Below are 24,404 nucleotides of genomic sequence, written 5' to 3'. Positions count from 1 at the left end.
CGTTGCTGTTACTATTATTGTTGCTGCATTGTCTTAGTCTGTGTTTGCCTATAGGGCTAAACATAAAGTTCACTAAGCGAGCAAAACAAATGAAACAAGCCCCTTTGTTTCAGACTTCAACAGATAAACTTCTCAACAACCGATTGCCATGATAAATAACACTCTGAAAGCACATCTTTAAAACTTTCTCTGCCTAACATTTTCAGGCAATATGAATTAGAACAAATACATTGAGGATATTGCTAAGGCTGCTGCAAAAAAGTAGACCCCTTCTACCGTGCTAGAAAATTACTCCCACCAGAGACTATCCTATGTCTTTACAAAGCCACAGTTCGCCCATGCATAGCGTATTGTTTCCACATCTGAGCTGATGCACTTACCACCGGTCTCTTTCTTTTAGATAAGGTTCAAAAATGAGTTTCAGATCTAATAACTCGTACACTGTAGGTCAAGCTCTAGCCCCTGTCCCATTGCCACAATGTTGCATCCCTGTGCCCATTTTACAATTACTTTAATGGAATATGCTCTGGTGAACTCACAGTACTTGTGCCCCCACAACGTACATACCCCTGGCCAACACAACAAGCAACAAAATCCCACCCTTTATTGTTGAGGTGTGTAGATGCTGGTAGGCCTTCTCTTGTAATAATTTCTTACCTTGAACTGCTGAACTTTAAAAATCCCTCCCCGTTTTCTGTTTCCTTGGCTGTACTCACAAGCAGAAATTTAAATATAATGTGAAAAAACATCTCTCTTCTCACTCTCTACATAGTCCGATCTAGACACGATCCAAAATAGTAGCCCCTTATCCAAGTGTCAATATGCCTCATTTGGGGTGAAAATGAATAATAATAATAATAATAATAATAATAATAATAATAATAATAATGTGTGTGTGTGTGTGTGTGTGTGTGTGTGTGTGTGTGTGTGTGTGTGTGTGTGTGTGTGTGTGTGTACGAGACATTACATCGCAAAGTGTTTTTTTTCCCCATATATAATAAAATGACTGCATAAATTCCCTTCTGGACCAAAGTATCATAGGTTTGCAACAATAGATGCTACATACAAAGTCAATACAGCTAGGCTAATAGTCACTATCTAATGTAATGTTCGAACATCTTTGTAAACACATTCAATCGTGATAATAAAATGCTATATTTTTTTTTTTGCATTCTTTATTCCTGTTGACGATTAAATTTAATTTTATATTTTTGACCGATTACCTAGGTTACAAAGCTGTGACTTATCATATACACACTTTCTTTTTAGAACTGATTAAACACTTGTAAATTAGTTAAAACACAAAAATATTATGCAGGTAGGTTTCAACGTACATTTTATTGACTACGGAAACACTTATTTGTTATATATTAGTTTGTTTTAATCACTTTTACTTTCTACGCTGTATTTTAACATTTAGAAAATTTGCTAGAGCTACTTTGAAGAAAAAAATGCATGCAGTATATGAGAAGGAAAACGATGGCCAGCTTGAAAGATGCTGTCATCAGTAGAAAGCAATTATCTACCGATGACAGCACCAAACCAACACTAATCGCCAGTTACCAAAATGCAGACAATCACAGACAGTGGCTTCCATTAGTTGCCTTTGGAGAACAATGCGTGACAGTAGAAGCCAGATTATTTAATTTGGGCCAGTGTCCGTTGTTTAACAGGGACGGCAGTGACCACCAACAACAACCGTAGTTTAATTTGTTTTCGAGGGGGTCCTTTAACGATTCTGTTCTGGCTCTGTCATGCTTCCATTAGGCAACGCCGGTTAACAGGTCCTGGTAGTTTTAAATAACACTAATATTCGTATTATTGGAATTTTTCAGACTGTTCTTGAGTGTTATTTCCACAATGTTTTGGTTGATGTAATCAAGACCTAACGTGCTTTTCAACATGTTGAGAAATACAACCGAAGGAAGCCTGTCATGATTGGTGTCAATTTAAGCCGTAAACCTTTCAAAACAACCTGGCAATAATATAGGACACCAGTTCACGCAATTATGGCGATTAATAGGGCAATTTAATTTAAAGGTTGCTTCATCGCTTTATTTGTATGAAAATTTTGCATCTTCTGCACATTTTGCAAAATATAATTTCCAGAATTGAACTCTCCAGTCAGGATCATCTTTATTTAGAACATGAATTAGTATTGGAATGTAGAATTTCGGCTGCAGACGCTTCATGATGCAATAGACGCTATCTTTTGAGATGTGAGTTTGTCGAAGTGATTTCTGTGGTGATCAGTGGAGTATTTCTTGCATTTGATCTTTTTTTCCAGGGCTTGTAGATGTCTGTGGTCGTCCAGAATGTTTCTTGTTGATATTCTGGACGATTCCATCTGCTTCAAATTTGTCTCTGATGCAAGCAATGGTTCATTGGTGGCACTTTTACAAATTCTCTTCTGAATAGTCTTTGCACTTCAATGACATTTTCGCTCGTCCAATAACATTTCAGAACAAACTTCCTCTCTTCCAAACTATGTTGATTTGCTGCTTGTGATTAATTAATTGCACCTGCAATGCATAAACGGTAGCATGTTAAAGTGTGAGTACATTTTTGAGATACCCTGTATACATGAAAAAGGTTTCTAAATTTTTAGATGAGGATTGATTATTCGTATTATTTTGATTATTCGGATTATTGTTCTCATCTTACACAACGCTTTGATCTATCTAACCTCCGACCTTCTTCGGATGTATCTTTTCTAACTTGGGAATCTTTCTGCCGATCTCAGGAATCTGCGTGGAGTTTCAAACAGTACTCTTTATTTAATCGATGGGGGTACCTTGTTCTTGTTCCGTCAGCCATAATGGGTAGAAGTCATAAATATTTCGTGGTTGTATTTTGGGTGTCACCCGCACTGAGGATTGAACTATCAGCCTCCAGAAGAGTTTAGCTTTTACAACTGAACTCTATCGTCTCCTCTATCCACTGCGCCACAGATTAGTTCCAAGTTCTGTGTAGATACACATGAAGAAGATCGGAGGTTACATCGACCGAAACGTTGTCAAAATAACACTCAAGATGAGAACAGTAGTCCAAAGAATCCAAATAATACGTGCATGAAAAAAGTTCAGACCAAAAATGTCGATGGTCGCTCTCACCTGACATTTGTGAGGATCATAGTTCTGTAGATCAAGCGCTGTGTATATGCACTTATTGTCAAGAAGAGTAACTATGAATAAGATGAATGCAGAGTTTAGTCAAGATGCTGCTTATGTTGATATGCAGCTTTTATATATACAAATCAATGTTGGTTAATATTATTTTGAAGATTGGTATTTTTTGTGTTGCAATTCATAACCGTTGATTAAAATATGCCGTGTCTTCAGTTCTATAGGAAAAAAAAAAAAATAATAATAATGGCTAAATGAATAAATGCTGATTTTTTTTTTTAATAATTAGGTAGCTAAAAATGGCGAACTTCAGTGTTGCCGTTTTTTCGGTTGTCAGATTTCTGCATGCCAACGTTCTTTATTCGTCAGTGACTTTTCTGTTTCATTACCTTTGTATGAAAGTTGAGATTTGATGAATCAATGTGAGATTTCTTTTTCATTTCTGTTTTTTTTTTTTTTTTTTTAGTTTCCACTGGTCGCCCGGGAGAAGGCATTCAAGATTCAGAACATGTGGTAAGTATTTCATGTGCGCACGCGCACGCACGCACACACATATATATGAGTGTGTGTGTGTGTGTGTGTGAATAATGAATATATATATCTTTCATCCCAAAATAACGAACATTTCTGTAAAAGTCTGAGGACGCTACAGACGGCCAAAAAAAACGGCCGTGTAGCCGAAACAATAATGTAACTTAACAGAAAGATACGGTAATAAAAAATAAAACGCGTATTGAGCACTTTCTTCCGTTTTTATTAATTACCATCTCAACTAAAATATATATATATATATATATATATATATATATATATATATATATATATACAATATTTTTCATATATATTTTTCCTCAGCAACTTTTACTTAGACCCACGTGTTTGATCGCATAACAATCTTGAAATTCATTTTTGGTTGCTGGAAAATGTTCAAATTACTCATATGACATGTTTCTAAAACTGCTATTTTCTTTTTAATGTATTTTTGTTTTATGGTATAGCTATAGAAATGAACTGCACTTCTATGATAGTATTAGTATGTAACAAAATCCGTCACACAAAAATAAAAACAAAATCATTTTTTTATAACGAAAGATGAAAGGACTATTATACTCATCTTTCTTAGTTGTTATTTCACGATTTTTTCCCCCGAAGGGGCCCGTGGCGCAGTGGATAGAGACGTTGAATCTCTACGGTGAGAATTGTCTGATGATAGCGATTTCAATCGTGCCCAAAGCTGGCCAGAGGCTTACTTGACCAAAATGTGGTGAGATGACAACAGCTGTGGATGGCAGTAATTCGAAGTTCCTATCCGTTGCGGTTACCACCTGAGGAAGGCCAGAGGAATAGTTGGCCGAAACGTCGTAAAACAACAATTAAGAAAGATGAGGATAATAGTCGGCAATAAATAAATTAATAAATAATACTCATCTCAATAATGAATTCCAATTAAATAATAATGGTAAAAGGGTTTATTTAATAACCTATACCATTGGTACAAGGGGAAGAAAGTTAACAATGTTTAAGTGAAAAAAAGAAGAATAGAAAGTTCTCTAAGCCATCAATGATCGGTTACCAGTTATATTCAGACAAATATAGGAGCATCTAGCGGATAGAAACAGGAAAGAGAAAAAAGACGCTTTTCCTTGTTGCTTGCAGGATTTTCTCTGCCAACCGACTGTGATTCTCAAATGAACGTAAATAACTCATTTGGAGTCAGATGGAATTCATACACCCTAAAAGCTGATTGGTAAGTGTGACCAGACTGCCTACTTGTCAGAGAAAATAAGTCTTTTCTTTTATGACTGCTACATAGCAACACTAAAAACATGCTACAATTCAGGTTCTTAATATCGTCACATACTTATTTATAACATTTATTGTAATTATTAATGGTGTAAGTTATGTTTTTATATGGAGTTTCATACACAGAACTTATTGTACATAACTGATAAATAGAATGCTGATGCTCATATCTAACCTGGATCAAAGTGGTAGTACCTGCTAGGGTTCCAACTCTACGTTTAATAGGATATGACATCAAATTGCATCTGGCCATCTATCATATAAAAGGAAAATGTTTGAGTGTCCTGCTAAAACTTGAAAAGTACACAATAACACCTACAAAGCTTCTTTTTTTTTTTTTTTTTTTGATCAGCAGAATCCCGGGTTTATAATATCTAAAATATAGAAAATTCATTATTTGGAGATGAAATGGCCATGTATATCATTTAATATTATCAACACTAACGCACATGTTTTAATGTTATTCTGTAACGGCAAGTAATTCTGATATTTTTTAGAGTTATTTCCCTTACATCAACTCCAGTTATGTAAGTGTGTCTATCCAAAATGAGAAACGGGTGGAGCAAAGAAGAAAGAGGGTGGAAAAAAAGAAAGGAATAAAAGTTATGTTACACTTTTGCTTTGGGCAATGCTGGGTAGCACTGCTGGTCTATTAATATAATAAAGTCATCGTTTGTTTCTCAAAGACTATTTTCTTATATCTTTTAATCATACAAAATCAATTGGTTTTGGAACTGGGTTATTTTTTAAATAAAAATCCATTTTAATTGTTCTAATTAGCCATACTCTAATCACTACGTCACGCATCTTTTACTAAGTTTCTGTCTATTACTCTCATCATCTCTCCCTATATATTGTTAGAACTCTTCACTCTTATTTGATATCTATCCACTCACGCTTCTGTCATCTCTCCTCCTCCTTTCTCTTTGTTCATTCAGGGTCAAAGGTGATAAAACTGACTATGAAACAATATTCTTAGTTTATCGCTGTCTTCTCCAAAATTGAACCCTTGATCACAACATCCGAATTGGAATATGTTATATATAACATACGTTCCAATGCCAATATACATCGTTTTGGTATGCAAAAAAAGAGTAAAAAAAAAAACAAATATAAATGTGATCTAGCTTAATGATTAGAAGCCTCTGTTATCTCTTACCACTTTAGTTCGCATGAGTAAAACTTCCTTTCTCCGCTTGTTGATTTGTGGTTCCAAGTCTTGAATGTCCCTCCTTGAATCAATTCTTCTCGGCCTCTTTTAATTTCTCCACATAACGGATGCATTTTTCTTTTTTCTTTCTTTTTTTTTTTTTTTTTACCCTACACAAAAGAAATACTTTTGAGTCAGATAATTCTTATTTATTTTGATAATCCATAATGATTTGTGTAGTCCCATCTTCCAAAAGATTCCCGGGGCAGATATTTCCTCTCTTTCTCCATCCACCGGTTTTATCTTTATTTATTTCTAAAGCCGAGCTTAGATTTCTATCGAACTGTCATATCTTTATCTGTGTGTGTAGGTACATTAGATAAAAATAGATCAATGGCAATATAAATAAATTTTCGTTTTGTGAGCATATATATATATACATAGACACACACACACACACACACACACACACACACACACACATATATATATATATATATATATATATATATATATATATAATCTTCCCTTTTTTAGTACAGCTACAGAAGGCACTTCCATTTGTGGATCATACCAAAGCTATTTTATAAGACTAAATCATTTGTATTTTATTGTCTATATGAATTATTTGTTTCGTCCATAGATACACAATCCTTACATTTGTCTGTTTATGGATTTTTGAGATGGACATTGATTATCCGTATTATTTGGATTCTTCACATTACTGTTCTCATTCTTCGGTGTTATTTTTTCACAACGTTTTGATTGATGTAACTGCCAAGTATCTTGTCGAACTTGGGAATATTTCTGCCGAACTCGGGAATCTACACAGAATTTCGAACAGAAACGTAGTAAATAAAATACTTGATAAAAATTCAGTTGTTAGTTACACTCTCCTGGGGGTTGTAGGTTCAATCGTCAGTGCAGGTGACACTCAAAATACAATTGTAAATTACTTAGGGCTTCTACCCATCCATGGCTGATGGAACGAGAACATGCGAATCATTTGAAAATAATTAAAGGGTACGATTCGAAATTCTATGCAAATTCTCGAGTTCAACAGAAAAGTTCTCAAGTTCGACAAGATATACCTGAAGAAGGCCGAAGCTTATATCGACCGAAACGTTGTAAAAATAACACTCAAAATGATAACAGTAGTCTATAGAATCCAAATAATACGAAAAACATACATGCTTATAGAGCTTACTCAGAGCGACTAATAATCAGTAAAAGAAAATATATATTCATAATCAATAAAATTGTTACTCGCACAGATTGGTTTGGTGTGTGATGGTCAGCTTTTATTAAAAACGTTGAAAGATTACAGTCAAGGTTGTTTGCTCTTTTTGACTTCTGGTTTCTGCTCCACAGACGCGAGGATGGTGAAGAGAAAGATATGGTCCCTTCTGATTAATAATTATCTTCCTCTCAGATAATGTGAAAACCCACCTCATTTCTTCATGTTAAGAATGACTTCCTTTTCTGCGTAACCATGTCTGATTATCCAGCCAAATGGACAGCAAAAAACAGAAATTAAAAAGAGTAGACAATCTTCATTATAACCGAGTTGAACCATCTACACTTTGAGGAAGGTACGAGTGTCAATAAGGCTCAACGTAGCTGAAACATGAGTCAAACTAAAACCAATGTTTGAAGATGACAAACTAAGTCTTTGTTTCTCTTAAGTTATTCATTGGCTGGATATAATCTTTGTTTTAGTTTTAGAAATATACATTTTATAATATTTTTTTATTTCTAACAAAATAATTTTATTGCCTTTATTCAAATGTGCAATAATGTTACTTCTAGTTGTTACTTGAATAAAGATGGTACTGTTACTTTAATCGTGTTACTTTATACTTTAATAGTGTTACTTGTCATCCATTAGTGTAATTTTATACTTTAATAATGCTTCTTGTTATTCATTAGTGTTATTTTGTATTTTAATAGCGTTACTTTATACTTAAATTTATGTTACTTTATGTTTGAATAGTGCTACTTCTACCTGTTACGTTAATAGTGTTACTTTATACGTTAATAATGTTACTTGTTAATTTAATAGTGTTACTTTATACTTAAATTTATGTTCCTTTAAACTTAAGCATGACACACCAACGAATATGCTATTTCAAACTTAAGTATGAAACACCAACGAATATGTTATTTTAAACTTGGGCATAACAGGCCAACGAATATGCTATTTCAAACTTAAGCATGACACACCCACGAATATGTTATTTTAAACTTGGGTATAAAAACCAACGAAAATGCTATTTCAAACTTGAGCATAACAGACGAACGAAATGCCATTTTAAACTTAGCATGACAAATACGAAAACGCTTTTTCAAACTTCAGTATGACAGCAAACTCAACACTTAGATTATTTATACTAGAAAGAATCTGTGATCGAACTAAACCTAAAAATAGCTGCAACGCCAAACTAATGGGCCGTTAATCGTTTAACAAACTACTGATTGTGCTTAATTTACAAGACATTAAATTATTGAATCCGTCAGATTAATTTGAAAATAAAGATAACTGTTTCACTTTTCTTTTCAAATACTCCATTGAATGTTGTTCATTGATGCATGCTCCACTTTAGTCTGTCATGAATGTAATAAAATTACTTTCATTCAAGTTTTTCAAAATTCCTTCAAACATTAGCTATCGCTATTCAGTTCATAGAAAAGAAGATTAAAAGAAAAAACGGATTTTCAATATTAAATGCATATTATTTGGAATGCACTTTTTCAATGCCACCATTTTGAAAAGGGGGGTGGGGGAGATTATTAAATCCTGTGAATAGGGATTGCCGGGGACAAGAAACAAAAATGGTTGCGAACTACTGCTTTAATAATTTTATATAATATGTAATTTGTTTTCTTTTCTTTTATTTGGTTGATTCTGTTCATGGACTTACTTGAAAGCTAGTGATTTTCTATGGATAGCTTTCTCCCATTTTTGTATTTTCTCTCATCCGGGCAATTATATGCATGCCTGTATCCTAACCTAATGTTCGAGGATGTTGTCTTCCTCTGTGTGGATTATTGAGCTAACATGGTAATTATGGAATTACTGTGCATGGAGATTGTCTATGATGTATACAAACGAAAGTCGGTTGTTGCTTTCCCTTTCCCATTCAATGAAGGTTTCTATTGATCCGATGCAGCCTGACTGTAGTCTTGGAGAAATTAGGCATTTTCGAGATGCAACCAGAGAACAGTTCTGAATAGATGCGGACTATGAAAGCAAAGTGGAACCAGCATTTTGAAATAAATTTGGTGAATGATGTTTGCTTGAGGTCATTAATATATCCTTCTAGGGATTTTTGTTGTTGTTGTTGTTGTTTTTACTAAGAGGGGAAAGTGGGTGGGTCTTATGTTTCTGTAAAACTACTTTTTTCCAACAAGAAATGTTATATCCTTTTTTTTAATAATGTTTTTTTTACTTTTATTCATGAGAACAGATCCATACTTAAGATGCATTTACTCTGTGCGTTTAGTGATGAAAATAATATTGTAAACTTAAGCATAGCAGACTAACGAAAAAGTTGTTTTAAATGTAAGCGTGACAGACCAACGAGCATGCTATTTCTAACTTACAAATGACATAAAACGAAAATTATCTTTCAAAGTGAGGTGTGGTAAAGCAACAGCAATAATATTTCAAAGTCAAGTATAACAGACCAACAACCATGCTTTATATTAAACTTAAGCATGACAGACCAACGAAAATGTTATTTCAAACTTAAGCATGACAGACCAACGAAAATGTTATTTCAAACTTAAGCATGACAGAACAACGAAAATGTTATTTCAAACTTAAGCATAACAGACCAAGGAACATGCTATTTTAAACTTAAGCATGATAGACCAACGAAAATGATATTTTAAACTTAAGTATGACAGACCAACGGGCATGTTATTTCAAACTTAAGCATGACAAACCAACGACCATGCTATTTTAGATTTAAGCATGGCAAACGAAAAACCATGCAACTGTCATGCTTAAATTGAAGCATCAGAAAAAAGATCATGATCTGTCATCCATATTATTTGGGTTCATCGAACAACTATTCTCATGTTGAGTGTCATTTTCACAACGTTTCGGTCGCAAGGACCGTGGCATAGTGATTAGAGTACTTGGTAAAATCAATTTTAAAAGTGATATTCTCCTGAAGATTAAAGGTTCAATTCTCAGTGTGGGCGACCAAAAAATACAATTGCGAATTACTTAGGACCTCTGTCCAGTCATGGCTGATGGAACAAGAGCATGCTACCCTTGTGAAGTAAATAATAAGGGTTCTGTTCGAAATTCTGTCAAAATTCCCGAGTTTGGCAGAAACATTCGCGAGTTCAACAAGATACACCTGAAGAAAATCGGAGATTACATCGACCGAAACATTATGAAAATGACACACAAGATGAGAACAATAGTCTAATGAATGTAAATAATACTAATAACCAATCCTCATCTCAAAAATTCAGAAACGTATGCTTTGTCATGCTCAAATGGAAGCATCGAATACAGATTAACTCTTGGACGCATCTAAAATAATATATACCCAATCAATTTAATTGTCTTGCAAAGAAAATGCTGTTTCAAACTGGTATGGGGAGAATAACTGATAAATGTACTCATCAAAATTTGAGGAAGCATCTAAGAAAAGTGCAATATAAACATCTTACATCAGTATTAGTTCTCATTAAGTAGAGAATGCTTGTGATCATTAGGCCTATGACAACAGCATATTCTTTTCATTGTTACGACTCTCGAGGATATATCTGACACAGTTAGACTTAATTACTCAACCGAGAACCACATCACTCTATATAGAAGCATATAAGATATCAACGGATACAGATTCGAGAGCCAAAACAATGAAAAGAATATGCTGTTATCCTAGCCCTAGTGATCATATATGCACAATACTGTAATGTATTCTCATTGTTTATGTTTAAAAAGACAAAGTCGTATTATACCCAAGAAAATATGGTATATCTATTTCGACCTTTTCTGTTTAAATACAGGATAATTCAATTCCTAAGATATTTTTTTAAATAATACGAAGTGTAAAAATTATTTACTGTGATAAAATATTGAAATAACATTAGAAAATTGATGTTTTTTTTTTATTTTATACAGAACAAATAATTGTTGATTGTATTAACCAGCAGACCATCTGTGACCGTTGTTTGTTATATTATTTCTTATATAATTTCTTAACTTTAGCAGCAGCAGCAGCAACCAGCAGTTATGTATGCTACTGCGTCTTTCAAACAAACACACACAGCTTTTAACAAACACTATTCGTTCTTTATGATGTCAATCATTTTACGTTTGGCTGTCCCTGCTTGCTTGCTTGAACCTTGTCTTCGCCGATCGGGCGATTCCATTTTTTAAAAAGGGATGAAGGTGATGGAAAGTTGTATGTTTTGGTTAAAATACGACCAGGCAACGCCAGGCGGTCGGCTAGGATATATATATATATATATATATATATATATATATATATATATATATATATATATATATATATATATATATATAAAATTTTAGCCATTCAATGAATTTAAAAATTTATTATGCGAAATGTTTGAATTTCAAATCAAAAGATTTTTATTATTCTACAAAGACGAAGAATACATTTGAAGAATGCATTTGAAATATCACAATTCCTTATCCTATAGGATTTCGATGTCTACCATCTCTTCATAAGAGAAGTCAGTAAGACATGGAAAACACAATTAAAAGTTGTTTAGGTATTTAAATGTCATAGAGTAAGGAAATTTAATGAAAAGCATATACAAATACACATCCAAATTGCATCGTAAAATCAGAAGTGAATGTCTTTGATAGTAGTGTGGTATTTCAAATGTATTTCAAACGCAGTGTGATATTTCAAATGTATTCTTTGTCTTACATAGAATAATAAAAAAATCTTTTGATTTGAAACTCAAACATTTCACGTCATAAATTTTTAAATTCATTGAATGACTAAAAATTTGATTTATTTGCTCTATCTTATATATCGAGCAATTCTTATTTAGGTGGGATAGTACTTATAGAATATTACTGCCAGTAATATCTTGTAAAACTTATAATCACAGGTTTCCATACCAGTTGATTGTTAGATAATTTTATTCTGAAGTATATATATATATATATATATATATATATATATATATATATATATATATATATATATATAAGGCTAATGGGATAGAACCCCAGCAGAGTATTCGATTATTAAGAAATTTCAAAATAAGAGTGTAATAGTTATCCATATATGCGTTATAGAAGATCAGAAAACATTGGTACCGTCGGTTTCAAATTCAAACAAATCAGAGCAATCTTTAGTTACCTATGTCGCATTCTTTTCAGCCTCTGTTTATATCTGTCTCCTCGAAGATGGTGTCATATGTTGTATGTAAAAACCCTGTGATATTTTATTTTCTCGAGGAAGTTAAAGATTAAAACTCAAATAGAGGTACAGATAAATATAAACGGGTGCTAAAGAGAGTCCGCCATAGGCGACCAGATATTGTTCCCCTTTGTTTTGGATTTGAAACTGACAGTATCGATGTTATTCTGATCTTTTGTAACATATATATCCATATAAGGGAATCAAATAAGCATATAAGGATTCTTTAAACGGAGACTTTTGACGTAATAAAAAGCTCGACATGTAGGTATAGAGCTTAGATACAAGAGAGAAAGATATTGATAATAGGAAAATATATACTGATGCATACATATTTATTTATCAATTTGAAACAAGGGAATACAATACAGTGTGTAGGAGTTATGAAAGGTCTATGCTAGGCATTTCAAAGTCTAATGCTTCTCATCAGAAGAGGAGGGAATATGCTAGGTAACAATATATGGATGCGACGTCTAGCAATAGTCAATATTTGGGGGCTTTCTACAGGGGGTATACATTGGATGGAGGACAGAAGGTTATTTAGGGAATTATTAGATAATTATGGCACTTTGAATATGCTACAGTGGGATTTTAACAGGATTGGATCATATAATACCTACTCCTATAAACATACTCTATACTGCTACTGCCAAATCCTGTCAAAATTATACTCTAATGTGAAACAGTTGACAAACAAATAAAAATCCGATGCCCTCTAAGTACCAACTTTTTCAATTTTGACCTTTAAGCAGCTCTTTTTTTTCAGATGAAAACTGATTAAAATATTTTTCACATGTCTGAATATCCTATATACCAAATTTCAAGTCTGTAGATCGAAAATTCGTTGAGTATATAGGTTGATAGTTGTCCTCATACACACACACATTCTCACTCTTATAGATATACTAGCAGATGTATCCGGCGTTGCTCGGTATTAAACGTAACGTTAAATTACTTATAAAAAAAACTGGAAAGTGTGACATGTGCATGCAAGTATTATGTTTTTTCTAAACAGTTCGCTTCTTGCAAGTAAAAAAAAAAACAATACTTGAGCTGAGATCGAAACCAAAACCTAAAGACAGTGAGTCAAGTACGATAACCATTAGGCCAGATTGCAAACTTACATGTTCTTAACATAAGGAAGCTGTCATATGAACGATTCGCGCATGCACAGTCGTGAAACAGTGGAGACAAAAAGATTTTTTAAAAACTGATAATCCCCAAGTGCCAATTTTTCAATTTTTAACCCTTAGCAGCCCATTTTTCCAGATGAAAACCGATTAGAAAGTTTTCTACATTTCTGAATATTTCAAGTCTGTAGATCAAAAATTTGTTGAGAGTTGTCCTCTCACACACACACACACACACACACACACACACACACACACACACACACACACGTTCTCACTTTTATAGACTAGCAGACGTACCCGACATGGCCCATTTAAATGTCTAGCTAGATAATTATATAGACAGAAAGTATACATAATTATAACAAACTGAATACACAGAAACTACACACTGATCATAGACAGATTACTCTATGATGCTTTGCCTTCTAACCCTTTAAGAATGAGTTAGTTTATTGTCAATCGCCCGGGGCGCACCTACCGGTGAATGCTGACGAAGCTGTCCAGATGTGTTTTTCAACCCAGAGTTCTCTTCCTCTAGGGCGCTGGCTTTTCAAATCCCACTTTCCCACCCTTGTGTCACATCTTCCTGTCGTAGGAGGAAGATAAACTACTTGGATTCTAAACAAAGTACACAGAAGCTACACTTTGGTCATAAACAACGATACACTTTGATCTCATATAGAATGCGCAAAAGCTGCACTTTAATCCTATACACAATTCCCAGACGCTACACTTTGCTCTTAAAATCTACAGAAACTACACTTTGATCATAGGCAGAATGAGCATAAGTGCTGATCCATATCTAAATAATCTCGTGTTTTCTTTTTGTTTAAAAGAAAAGCTTCTGATGTTGTATAGTCGACCGTTATCTATCTTAATTCTAAGCTATTTGTCTATTGATTGAATCTTAGTTCTGTGTGCATGTGTCATTATGTTATGCTACCCTTGAGTTATCTGCCCTTGCAATGTTACATAATAATTTAAAATTCAAAACGTTGCTGCACGAGTTTTATGCGTTCAAGTGTTTCACTGCATCCTGCTCAAAGTGTGTTTGGCAAGTGAACGATCTTTTTCTTTCTTTTGACTCTGGAGATATTCATCAAACATGTCCAATAGATAATAGATTATTGTGCATGTCCTTTGATCTCAGTTGCCGCCCCTACAGCTGCTGCTGCTGCTGCTGCTTGTTCAAGCCGAGTGAACTTATCCGGAAAGGAAGTCTTAATCAATATTGCAGTTTTGCACTTAGTTCAAGTACCAACTCTTTCTCTTCATCTTTTTTACTCCGGCTTATTTACTTTGGCAAGTAATAAATCTGGACCATCAAATATTCTAAATACACAAAATAGTAGTGATGGGACGATTCCAATATTTTTCAAAATTCTGATACAATTCAGGTTCTTTTAAATTTTTTAAATATTTGACTATAGATTTGTTGTTTTTATTTATTTATTTATTTATTTATTTGGATTACTGTAATATGAGCATATATTTTTGCAAGCATAAAACTACATTTGTAGTGTTTGATCTATGGTTTGTAGTTTCACTAATAATTTTAGATCAATTCATACCATTTTTTTTTTTTTTTTAGTTGTACCAACAATGATAAATTAAATGTTATTATTAAAAGAAAACAGACAATTATAAGAATCGCTTTTTGACTTCAGAAAATAGTCACAATTTTTTACGATTCCAATAATAGTACTGACACCCCAAAAAGGTTCGATTTTTCCAATTCTAGATTCCAATTAATCGTCCCAACACTATAAAATGACTTTGGATTTTTGTTTTTAATTCCAAACTACAATTAGGAATTTTTTTTTGATTTCAAGAAAGAAATCAAAATAATCAAAACTTAAAAACAAAACAAGACCAAGAATTCTTAAGATACATCGAAAGCAATGAAAAATTCCTATTTCAAACTTAAGTGTGACAGACTTACCTACAGCCTGACAGATGAGCGCCAAGAGATGCTCAATTGCATCTAAAAAGTACATGCATTTTTTTATTTGTTCTGTTTTTCTTTTGTTGTTTTTTACTTCTTTCTTTTTTTAAAGTTTCACACCTACACTTTTTTCTTTTTTTAAAGTTTCACACCTACACTTTTTTCACAATTAGAAAAAAAAAATTGAACACTTAATTTGCATCGTACGCACTTTTAGTTTTGAAATTAACCATAAGATTTACATGAACACATTCATAAGCAGAATATAGAGAAGCTACACTCAGATCCTAGACAGAATACACACAACCATTTCGTACCGAAAGGACACTCACCCTTTGGGAAGGGAGTGAACCGAGTACTTCTGAAGGAGTAAGTTTCATGAGAACATCAAATTCACAAACGCTCGCCAGACGCATGTATATCTCCCATCAGGGGAGATGAGGACGTTAGATTTTTTTTTTCTTTTTGCGGTTCATCAGAGCCCTTATTCTTGTGTTGCTTTTGGGTCTTGATAAGCGGTGGGGTCCCTGAAAAAAACAAAAAGTGTCGACCTCGTCCTATATGCTAGGTTTGGTATTCCAAATGGTTACCCATCTGGTATTTATCAAGCTTACCATTGCTTAACTTTGGTAGTTTAATGAGAATTGTTGTCAACATGATCATGCAGAACGCACACAATCTATACTTTTAATACTAGGCCGAATACATATATACAGCTCTACGTCCAATCTTATACAAGGTGAGTCACGGGAAATGGATGCTTTTAAGGAAAACAAAACTCTGCGAAAATTTCTAAAGCAGGTTTAAAGACTACATTCCTCACTACCTATTCTATACGCAAGAAGAGCAAGAAGTGTTCTAAAAATATCTGTTTCCTGTGACTCACCCTGCACATGCTATTTTTTTGACTCTGAATTATAAATCTGATTTGGTTGACTAGATGAAAATCCTTTGATGAACTGGGTTTTCTTCTGTTAGTTGTATGTAAAAGTTAGCACGTAAAACATGTGCTTTTTTTCTACTCTGGAACAAAACCATTTCAAGTAGTGAAATAAAGTGGGGAAGCAAATAGCAAGTCAGGCAACCACCTCTACCTTATCCCACCAACTGAAATGAATTTAGAAAGACAATAGTTGTTAGATCATAAGAAATGATAATGGTAACTTATATATGTAAAAATTAAATTAGTGATGCAATTCAGTTCTACAAATGAAAAGTATAAATACCACAATTTATCAGTACAATATATTGTCTCTTTAGAAGATTCAATTTCAATTTTGACAAGCAATGCATGTATAAAGCACTTTGTCTCTCTCTATGTGAAGTCATTCACTATGGACTCCGAAGCAGCTGGCTCGATTTTTTGATAGTTCATAAAAATGTACTTTATGTGTCTGGGAGAGTTCTTAGGTAAGTTTTATATTTGAATACCTCCAATAAGTACCAAAAGTAGATAATCGAAAAAATCTGATTAAAGAAGGAACAGTCCGATTTTGACCAAAGTTAACACCCTCATGCAGCCTGACATCACAAGTGCATTTGAGAAGCTTTATCACTGCACAAGCAGAAGGGTTCAGTGTATAAAATTAATAGTAAGTTACAATTGTTTCAATGTCTAGTTCGACAATTTCAAGCATTATATCGTTTGAAAATTTTCAAAACCCAACATTTCTTCAGACTTTATGAATAAACACACTTTAGGCAATGTAGCATTTTTTGAATAGAAAGAAAAAAAGGCGGAGGGGAATCCCTAACGGGAAAAGCATGCAAGATACATTTACCTTGGTTGTGGTTACGGAAATACCAGAAACATTTACCTCCTCTGCCTTTTTTTCTTTCTATTCAAAAAATGCTACATTGCCTAAAGTGCGTTTATTCATAAAGTCTGAAGAAATGCTGGTTTTTGAAAATTTTCAAACGATATAATGCTTGAAATTGTCGAACTAGACATTGAAACAATTGTAATGTAAAATGAAATACACTTTTTGTTGCCATCAACACCTTGTGTTGAAGTCTTGATTTTGCACACACAATATGTATATATATATATATATATATATATATATATATATATAGAGAGAGAGAGAGAAATATATTGTGCGGGTGTGAGTATGGGGGGTGTAAGGAATCAAAGTTTTTAAAGTATGGTTTACAGCATTCATCGTTCGCATACAAGAAATACAAGATGAAGGTAATTATTTCCTTATTCCTTGGAATTCCATTTTGGGAAAAAAATTTCGTGTGAAACCAGTTACATCATGATATAAACGCCAATACTAGCTTTTCACCCCTTAACTTTAAATTAACAAATCTACATAAGCTTCCTACAAATCCACAAATCCCTTACAAACTGTAATATCCACACTGCAATGTTTTTTGTTTTGTTTTTTTTTTTCCAACAGAAATTTCAACCTAATCCAGCAAGGCGGTATAGATCGATATGATTCGAATGTTCTTACTCCAAGTCTACGGATGTACATACCAGCAATGATTTTACGGCTTTTACAATGTTTCAACTAATTCACTGCTTGGGTGTTGTTTCTATCTAAATGCATCTACACACTTTCTTGCATTCGTATATATTTTTATATAATCTTTCAAACATTACTTTCTTGTTCATCATGTATGTATTCGTCTTTTACTTGGTTAGGGCATCATTAGCGTGTATGCATTACAAATACCTTAGACTTGAATGGAAAATAAAAGATTATTTTTATATGATTTTATAAGTTCCTCACTTTGCAACCTAGCACTGTAGCCCCTCTTCAGATGAGAAGCATTAGGCTTCGGACTATTGAGGTATAAAGAGCATATAACACCTCCTTCAATTTACGTTTTTTTCCTTATTACGTCAGTAAATAAATCTATATATACCATTATATATATATGGCTTCGTCTTGGTTATAATCCTATTATTATATTTAAGCTCTGATGAGTTTCACACATCTTGATGGATCCATATTTAAAGAATGCTTCAATAGTTCTTTAACCGCCTTCAAATATATACATATAATTATTTCCACCGTCAATATATGTATATATATGTGTGCATATATATGCATACACCCACACACACACATATATATATACACACACATATATATATACACACACATATATATATATATGTATTTATGTGTGTGTATATATATATACATATATATATATGTACATATATATATGTATATATATATGTGTGTGTGTATGCATTTATGTATGCATGTATATATGTATCTATCTATCTATCTATATATATATATGTGGATATATATATATATATATATATATATATATATATATATATATATATATATATATATATACACACACAAGTATTTATATGCAACATGTATTCTGGTAATAATTGGATTACGATATAAATAAGCAAATCTGTTAATATTATTCAAATTCAACCTTGTTTTGTTATTAAGTTTTATTTTAGATAAATAAAATAAAAAAAATTTAATTTTTATTTATTTTGTTGCATATTCATCCTTCGTAACGTTTTTTTCTAAGTTTTTAGCCTTTTCATTGAAGTGTGCTTCTTATTCTTTTGTCCATGAACCAAATTCTTATTTAGGACAATTCCGTTTAGAGATTTCCACAGATTACAATTCCTGGAGCAATGCACTCATGAGAAATGTCTCTGTCTCAAAATGCTCTCAAGCAAAATATTGGATTTAAGTTCTTTAACCTTTTTGTCAGATGAAGGAATGAACCTTCTTCCAGGATTTGCATTTTATAATTATATTCTATTCTCATCCATCTAACGCTGTTGTATTACAATTCTAAGAATCGCTGAAGAAGTGTTGCAAGAAAATTATGTGAAATTCTAATAAACTAAATACGTATGAATCAACGTGATATGAGATTTTTGACCGGTTAAATTTTATATTTCTGAGATTTGGAGATGAGAATTCATAATTCATATTATTTGGATTATTCGGATTACTGTTCTTATCTTGAGTGTCATTTTCATAACAACCGTGAAAAAGTGGATGTAGAGAAAAGACGTGTGTGTGTGTGTGTGTATGTGTGTGTGTGTGTCTGTGATTTCGATAATTACGCATCGTATTATTATTATTTACTATTAATTAAATTTTTATTGAAATCCAAAAGAGATTAACACAAACTAAAACGAAAATAAATAAAATCCTATTCCAAATATCATTAATAATTTCTTTTTTCTCCTAAGCTTGTACATAAGGTTGACACTACAACCATTTTTCCCTCCCTGTATTCGTCGCATAATGAACTTTCCTTCTCTCTATCTTTCTCTCTCACACACACACACACATACACACACACACACACACACTCTGCCAATGTTAGTCATTTATTATATATTTAATAGTTAAAACAAAATAAAACTTGAATATATTTATGTAATTTCAAAAGAAAACCGTGAAACGAAAATTAAAGTAAAATAAATCCCGAACAACATCGGATGAGTACAGTGAGTAGTAATTAATACTTCCTTTCGGAAATAGCATCAAATATGAAGTTGCTTTTTATCTTCTTGTGAAAATGATTCCATTAAATCATTGAAATCAGATTTAATTGGCAAAAACAAACAAACAAAAAAATATCAAGATGCAACAAGCCGTCTTTTTACATCTTTTACGTCCACATATATTTTGAATGTTTGTCCAAGGCCGCTTTAAATATGGATATTGTAGTCATCAGCAAGACCTCCTCTGGCAGGTTCTAGAAATATAGACAGAGAATGTTGATTTTCTTGTATTTAGGCAAAAGTGATACTGGGACATGTTTTACAGGTGACCATGGAGACTGCGAGTTTGCACTGGGATGCAAATCACCTTAGTTTACATTTACATTGTTGTACGCCAGAATCAAGCTGCTCATATCCTCTACTGCTCAAGTGAGAATAGATTTAACCTTGTAAGCTGTTCTTTGTTGGTAAGCATGAAGAGTCCTGTCACCATCCTGGTTGCCAACCATTGCACACGCTTTAGGTGTGCAATATCTTTTTTAAGGATTTGTTGTTTGGATGTCATTGTCAAGGATAGGCTGTAGCAGAGTTGTGTATAATGTATGAAAAGTGTTTGTTGTTAGGTTGAGAAATGATCTCAAAGAAACCGTCTGTCTCTGTTTGATTATTGCTGATGGTATTCATGTCATCTGTTTATTTTATAAATTTACCAAGAATTCTTCATTAGTTTTGGTTTCAGTTTTTTTGTTTTTTTTTACGTGGGGGTCACCACTTATCAAGGCCCGAAGGCCACTTAGGGGTAAGGGTTATTGCTTGTACAGTAATCAATGCGATAGTATTGTAGTAATCATTAGTATTGGGGGGTTTGATAGAGTGTCTTACTTAAGGGGGCGGTTTGTCAGGAGTTTGTTCATGTTGGACTTGAAGACGTCCAAGTTGTAGTCAGGTGGGAAACAGGCAAGCGACAGTTCGATTATAGCTGAAGGATCTCAAGTCATATATATAAGAGCAAATACTTAATAAAACATGTTAAAAAACACTTTGAAAAAAGAGTTAAAAACATATTTAATATGAAAAGGAAACACTTAAAAAGTGGATAGTCCTTAATCCGCGGAGTTTCGGAGAAATACTTTCCTTCTCATAGGAGGGTAGGAATTAGCAAAATGCGGGATTGGATTTTGCATACAAAAGTATTTGATGAAACTGCAAGTAAGTCAAAGATCTTGATAACAAAAAATGAAGCAGAGGGAATGTGGTGAAGAAAAAGGTGATTCCATGTGAATGGTTAGGAATGGATTTAATTGTAATTTTTATTTTATATATATATATATATATATATATATATATATATATATATACATACTTCAGAATTAAGTAATGCAATAAATATACTGGTATGAAAACTCAGTGATTATTGGTCTTACAAAATTATTATTGGCTGTAATATTTTAGAAAGACAATCCCAGCTAAATAAAAATTGCTCAATATACCAGATAGAGTAACTAAATAAATACATATGATAAAAATTTTTAGATTTGAAATTTAACCATTTCACGCCATAATATTTTAAATTATTAAATTTATATATATATATATATATATATATATATATATATATATATATATATATATATATATATATATATTCTTTATAAGTTTTGGTTTTGGTTTCAATTCCAGCTGATGCACCCAAGTCATATGGATACATTTTTTATTTTTGAAATCACAACTTTATAATATATAAGAATCGATAGAAAATTAACTCTATAATAATATATACGAAATCTGCATGAATTAAAATATCATATTTAAGCGTATTTTACGACCTCGCTATGCCGGCCGTCCCTGCTAGCTTAGATAAATACCTTTGCAGTTTTGAGCTACAATGATATCAGGGCGTCTCCATTTACGCTGAACATCTACATAATGCGAACATCAATATATTGAATATGAAAGAGTCCACTGTGGAATTTCCACTAGACTAGTCAGTTATTATCAAGATTAAACCTTTGCTCATAAAAATAAAATTTGCATACTTGATTATTGTTTCCTTTCTTTTTATTATTATTATTATTATTATTATTATTATTATTATTATTATTATTATTATTAAGATTAAGCCTCTCTTTTTTGCTCCTAATATTAATTTGCCATGCATGATTATTGAAGGGAGCCAGATACACGTATATTCGCTTTTAATATATAGATTATTGGTGGAAATATTTCGAATGGAAAAATTATTCCTAGTCATGAAATGAAAAAATGATTTTCTTTGAAGAAACAGACAACTGATCTTTGCTTGAAGTAAAAAGTCTTTCTAAAAAAAAAAATGTTATCTTTATTTCCTTTATCTTGGCGCTTTTTCTTCTCTCTGGCAACTGATTTTTACTGAATAGTTTTAATAACGGAAAGTAAAAGAGAATCAGCTCAATTCCATTAAGCGATGTCTTCGTGTCAGTCATGCAAGGAGTGAAATACGTTTCATCTTGCAAGCACTTTATTGCTTGCAAGATGTTAATGTTATTAAAGTTTCCAAACGGTAACTACTTGCCCTGTCTTTCTCAAACTTTCTTTTTTATGCCGCTTTCTATTTCCACAACGATATTAGGACATGTAGTGACAAGTTATATTTCCCATATATATTCTCTTGGAATGGGATTGTGTCTATCAGGGGATTGTGGGGAGTTGAACAGCGAGATCTCTGTTTAGGGAAGCGGGAAACAGGGAGGGAATTCCAAAGTCTAACAGTTCGAGAGCAGAAACTATTAGAGTAGGGTAGAAAGCTTTCCAGCATCTAAGGATCTCAACATGAAGCGGTGGGATTTTGCTGCTAGTCGGATTAGTTGGGAATGTGTACGCTGAGAGAGCACAGCTGCTAAGTGTTCATTCTATTAAAGTACTTGTAAAACACACACACAAATGCGAACGCTGCAACTGGGATGCTATTCATCGTCAACTCTGAACGACGAAGACCTACAATGTTACAATATTGGCATTAGTGTATGTATGATACGTCAGCACACAATGTACAGAAGAAAAGGCAAAGTTGAAAAACTCAGAAGCAATAATAACATTTTATATATAACGAAACACAACTGACGTTTCTGACTTTTTGAGATGAGGATTGCTTATTCGCATTATTTGGATTCATCGGACTACTGTTCTCATCTTGAGTGTGATTTTCAAAACGTTTCGGTTGATCCGACCTTCTTCAAGTGTATCCTGTCGAACTCAAGTCTGTTTTTTAAGACAAGAAAAGAGTACTTTCATTGACACCTCCCCTGATGTGGCTACAGTACTCTATCTTAGAATGTAGCTGTACAGGTAAAGGAATGCATCAGGGGTGAGATATCTTCTGGAGCGATAGAATGATCCAACCATCGTTGTGGTTGTGGAAATATGTTCCTTCAATGATATTTCACCTTTTTGTTTATACCAATCATTCAATTTATGAAGTTCGATGTAAGTACGGAGCATATAACAAACAAATGACAAAAGTTTATATTCCAAATTCAAGTTCGACAAGATACACCTGGAGAAGGTCGGAGGTTACATCGACCGAAACGTTGTGAAAATCACACTCAAGATGAGAACAGTAGTCCGATGAATCCAAATAAAACAAAAACACAATTGTTTTCTCGTTTTGTTTTATTTTACTTCAATCAAAGTTCTCAGAAATCAAGGGGCCCCTTTCTGAAGGCTAACACTTGATCTCTACATAAGATACATAGATATTCGAATATTCTGTTAAGGTTCTCCTTTATCTTTCAACCACTGAGTTAGTAAAGAAGGTGGGAACATAATTTTCCTCATCCCAATCGACTATTTAAATACATTATAATATATCTTTCTTGTGGTCTCTTGGTCTTACTGGATTCCAGGGCAAGAATTCATCTAGTCTGGTGGAGTATCCAGTATTGTGCTGTTACTTGGGGTAGCATCACATAGAGAAGGTTCAGCATAACTCAGTGTGGGTTAGCTATATCGAGGAGGAGATCTTATTTTGGCTGCACATACTATGTGATTTTGAATATTTAGTCAAGGTTTACTTGTAGGGAAAAGCATCTTTATGCCAGGTTGTCTTGACAAACCCATGTACAAAGAAACCTTACATATTCAAGGAAAGTATCTAGTAGGCATTCAAGTTATCTCCTTTTTATTAATGTGTCATCGTTTATGAAGGCTCAAAAGCCACTCAGGGATAAGGGTTAATGAGATTATGTGATGATGAACAAAACCTTGAGAGAATTAAAAATGATGGGTGAAATGTTTAAAATTTGATTATTTAGGTTAACGACTCAACAAGAATTTGTTAAGATTGGACTTGAAAGCAATCATGTTCTAGTCAGTTGGGAAGCAGCCCTATGGTA

The 24,404-nt window shown here is 33.0% G+C and overlaps 1 protein-coding gene across 8 annotated transcripts in view; it reads left to right on the top strand.

Annotated features, from left to right (window-relative positions):
- The window catches only part of LOC145291908 (calmodulin-binding transcription activator 2-like), a 2,646,613-nt gene that overhangs the window by 2,330,466 nt on the left and 291,743 nt on the right, over positions 1 to 24,404 (top strand). For all 8 annotated transcript variants that reach the window (XM_080137802.1, XM_080137770.1, XM_080137753.1 and 5 more), the window contains one exon: positions 3,592 to 3,638. In XM_080137802.1, coding sequence (XP_079993928.1) covers positions 3,592 to 3,638 — 47 coding nt within the window. The remainder of the gene's footprint in view (positions 1 to 3,591; positions 3,639 to 24,404) is intronic.

This window comes from Euprymna scolopes, chromosome 2, assembly GCF_053919585.1.
Source record: "Euprymna scolopes isolate OS-2025 chromosome 2, ASM5391958v1, whole genome shotgun sequence".
Lineage (NCBI taxonomy): Eukaryota > Metazoa > Mollusca > Cephalopoda > Sepiida > Sepiolidae > Euprymna > Euprymna scolopes.
Note: the sequence above shows the minus strand (reverse complement) of the source record. Positions and strands in the feature narration are given on the sequence as shown.